The sequence below is a fragment of the Cibotium barometz genome, chromosome 29, assembly GCF_041138505.1.
Source record: "Cibotium barometz isolate CiBa-2024 chromosome 29, ASM4113850v1, whole genome shotgun sequence".
In the NCBI taxonomy this organism is placed as follows: domain Eukaryota; kingdom Viridiplantae; phylum Streptophyta; class Polypodiopsida; order Cyatheales; family Cibotiaceae; genus Cibotium; species Cibotium barometz.
The window spans coordinates 50,514,350-50,518,040 of NC_141074.1; the positions used below are offsets into that span (position 1 = coordinate 50,514,350).

The 3,691-nt window shown below is 46.9% G+C and overlaps 1 protein-coding gene across 1 annotated transcript; it reads left to right on the forward strand.

Moving 5' to 3' along the window:
- Window positions 1–1,521: 1,521 nt before the first annotated feature.
- On the forward strand, window positions 1,522–2,988 carry LOC147622320 (aspartic proteinase nepenthesin-1-like). Its single transcript, XM_086823574.1, has one exon. It carries the CDS (start codon window positions 1,522–1,524, stop codon window positions 2,986–2,988), a length of 1,467 nt encoding a protein of 488 aa, XP_086679700.1.
- Window positions 2,989–3,691: the final 703 nt, after the last annotated feature.

Genomic DNA, 3,691 nt, shown 5'->3' on the forward strand with positions numbered 1-3,691 from the left:
GTCTTCAAGATTAAACCTCTTCATTAGCTTCTTTATATATTTTGACTGCAGCATAACAATGACATCATTGCACTGCATAAATTGAATCCCCAAATAGTAGTCCCAAATCTGACATCTCAAACGATGACTGCAAATCAACCTTAAAGGTTGAAATTTGATTTATATCGGGACTTGTGAGAAGCATGTCATCAACGTATAAAACGATGACCAAAATTGTGTCCTTAATCCTCTTCACATAGAGGATACTCTCTATTGGACTATTGCAAAAATCAGTTGCAACCAAGTATATGTATGAATCTTCTCATACCATGCTTAAGGCCATAAAGAGCCTTTTTCAACCTACATACTTTAGACTCTTCTCCTTTCACCAACAAAACCAGGAGGCTGTGATACATACACCTCCTCATGTAAATCACCATTCAAGAATGCAATCTTAATGTCCAACTGATGTACATTCCACCCCCATGATGTACTGCCAAAGCAATAAGACACCTAATGGTAGTCATACGAGATGTGGGTGCAAAGGTCTCATAATAATCAATGCCCTTTTGCTGGGCATACCCATTTGCAATAAGTCTAGCCTTGTATCGATCAATGCTACCATCTGCTTTCTGTTTTAACTTGTAAACCCACTTAGTACCAATGGCCTTCTTGCCATGAGGTAGATCTGTCAAATACCACGTGTCATTCTTAAGTATAGAGTTATACTCATCCTACATAGCATGCATCCAATGATCATCATCTTGTGCGTCCTCAAAGGAAACAGGTTCCTCCTCATTAGATAAAGTAGAAATGAGAACATGATCCACATGAGAATAATCTGCATGACAAGAACCTGCACGAGTTCTGCAAGGTAAAGAAGCTGCCACCTTGCTATCCCTCAATGTGCTACTGGCCCGGCTACTAGCACGTCAATAGTCGGGATAGAGAAAAAATGAAGAGCAATAAATTTTCATTGTTGCGGGGCCGTACATGCTCGGCTATTAACTCGTCAATCTTGTTGCTAGCTATGCCTCCATTGTATTGTAGTGTTTGTTAAAGTACCTTTGCGTCCATGATGATGGAAAGGCTAGGCCAACAATATCACAAGATGGGCGCTTATGTGTCAACTTAAAATCACTAGCTCTCTGTGTGAACTTAAAATCACTAGCTCTCTAACTAGCTCTCTAACTGAGATGAGGGAATAGGGGATGAGTAGAAAAAGAAAATCAATTAATTAATGGAAGTAACTTCTACTTAAATTGAAATATTGGCAAAGGTTGTAAGGCGATGAGAATTAGGCTTTTTTAAAAGGTTGTGGTGGAATCCAAAAGTACATTTGCTCACCCACATACTCAAGTTTTCCATAGCCATGGGAAGTTGTCGAGATACCGATTCGACGCACCGACGAGGCTGGGGCGCGTGCTTATAAAGTGCGCAAAGCTAAGGATGCTGTGCATTCGTCAAAGTCATAAGCAGTGTAGTGGTGCATGCGCAGTCTGAGGCTGACCATATTAATTAAGACGACTTAAGCAGTTCACGATGGGGATCAGGGCAACGCTGGCCGTACCGGTCATTGCAGGCGTTATTATCATGATGTTGCTAGTGTGGTGCACAGAAGGGAGGAGATCATCTGCTGCAGGTCTAGGGCGTATACGAACGGGAACAGGAGGCGGCGTTGAAGATGAGAGCATGCAAAGGATCCGGCAGCAAAGAATCTTGGAAGAGATCCTGAGTGCAAGAGGGAGCAGGCGGGGCGCTGCTGACCGGCTCACGGTGACGGACGTGTGGCACAGGGATGCGGCGGGGTCCCCGCTGCGGCCAAAAGGAGCTACGGAGGAGGAATTGCTGGCGGCGCGGCTGAGGAGGAGTGCCAACCGCGTGCGGCATATATTACGGACGCTGAATATTATTCAGCTGGATGGCGTTTCGCAGGACGTTGTCGAGAGCTCTGGCTTCGAGTTTCTCCTATCCATGAGCGTGGGCACTCCTCCCGTAGGCCGTCGCACGTTCATAATGGACACAGGCAGCGATCTCACGTGGCTGCAATGCACGCCCTGCGTCCAGTGCTTCCAAGAGGACGCAGCCATTTTCGACCCCTCCAAGTCTTCCAGCTACAGCGAGATCTTATGCTCCTCCCCGCTGTGCAAGGTCTTGTCGTCCGTCTCCGTCGAAACCTGCGAGCACGATACGGATCTTTGCCGCTACGAAATCACGTACCAGGACGGCAGCAGCACGAAAGGCAATCTCGCCCACGAAACCTTCGCTTTCGGCAACTCCACCGAGTTTACCAACACCCTCTTTGGATGCTCGCACGATAGCCAGGGCGCCGGTTTGGGCAGTAACATCGATGGCATCCTAGGCCTCAGCGCTGGGCCGCCCTCCCTCCCTTCTCAAACTAACCAAAGCCTCTTCTTCTGCCTACCAAACCCACAAGTCCTCTTCGCAACAGGATTCTTCGGTCTTGGCAGTAGCCCGCTTCAGATGCCGGCCGCCACCCAGATCACCCCCCTGCTACGCTCCAGCATCTACTACTATGTACCCTTGACCGGCTTCAGAGTGAACGGCGTCTCCGTTCCTATCAACGTAGACATCTCCCTCCATCCAGATGGCACCGGCGGCACCATTCTCGACTCCGGCACCGCCATTACTCACCTCGCTTCCCCGGCATACCAGGCCCTCCGAGATGCCTTCCGCGCGGCCGCTTCCAAGGTCCCCACTGCGCCAGCCTCCGACGGCTTGGAAACCTGCTACAATGTCCTCCTAGACCTCCCCAGCACGGCCATTCCGTCCGTCACTCTCGAGTTTGAAGGCGGCGCCACCATCGACTTGCCACAGGAAAACGTCCTCGTTGGCCCCCTGGGAGGTCCCAACATTTATTGCCTCGGATTCGTCGATATGGGACAACCCACTCTCTCCATCCTCGGAAGCGAACAGCTCACTTCTGTCCTTATCTCTATAGACACCGGCACCTCCATAGTCGGCTTCACGCCTGCCGCCTGCGCATAAGCCTTTCAGCTGGCCCGTGGCATACGAAATTGTATGGCCATAAGAATTTTCGACTGGCATGTGTTCTTAAGAATTTTGATGTAACCGTTCCTGGATTGCATTAATTCCTCCTCTCTCTTCTTCTCTGTGTCTTCTTCTCTTCTTTTTGAATTAGCTTGAATTAGAAAGTACATCACAACACACATACCTATGTGTGCCACCCTTTGCAAAGTAAGGGCTTGAACCTATTCAGAGTAAGGGCTTGAACCTATGACTTTGGGACTCTCAAGCAACACTTCTATCCACTGCACTAACTCGAAGTCAGCAACCTCTCTCTTCACTCCTCTTGTGATCATCGGCTTTTTATTTTTTTTGTATGTGTGTTTGTAAGTATGAAAGGTAACCATGTTCAAAACTTTTACTTGGGAAAGTTCTATCCCTTTTACTGAATTGTTCCTCTTTTTTGATATTTTGTTTGTGTGTTTGTAAGTATGAAATGTAACCACGTTCAAAAATTTTGCTTGAGAAAGTTCTATCCCTGTTACTAACTTGTTCCTCTTTTCTGTTATTTTGTTTGTGTGTTTGTAAGTATGAAATGTAACCATGTTCAAAACGTTTGCTTTAGAAAGTTATATCCCTTTTACTAAAGCTCTTTTTTTCTAGTGGAATATCCTAGAAGGCAATAAAAAAGAATCAGTTCCAAATGAAAAATCGAAGGCAAAAT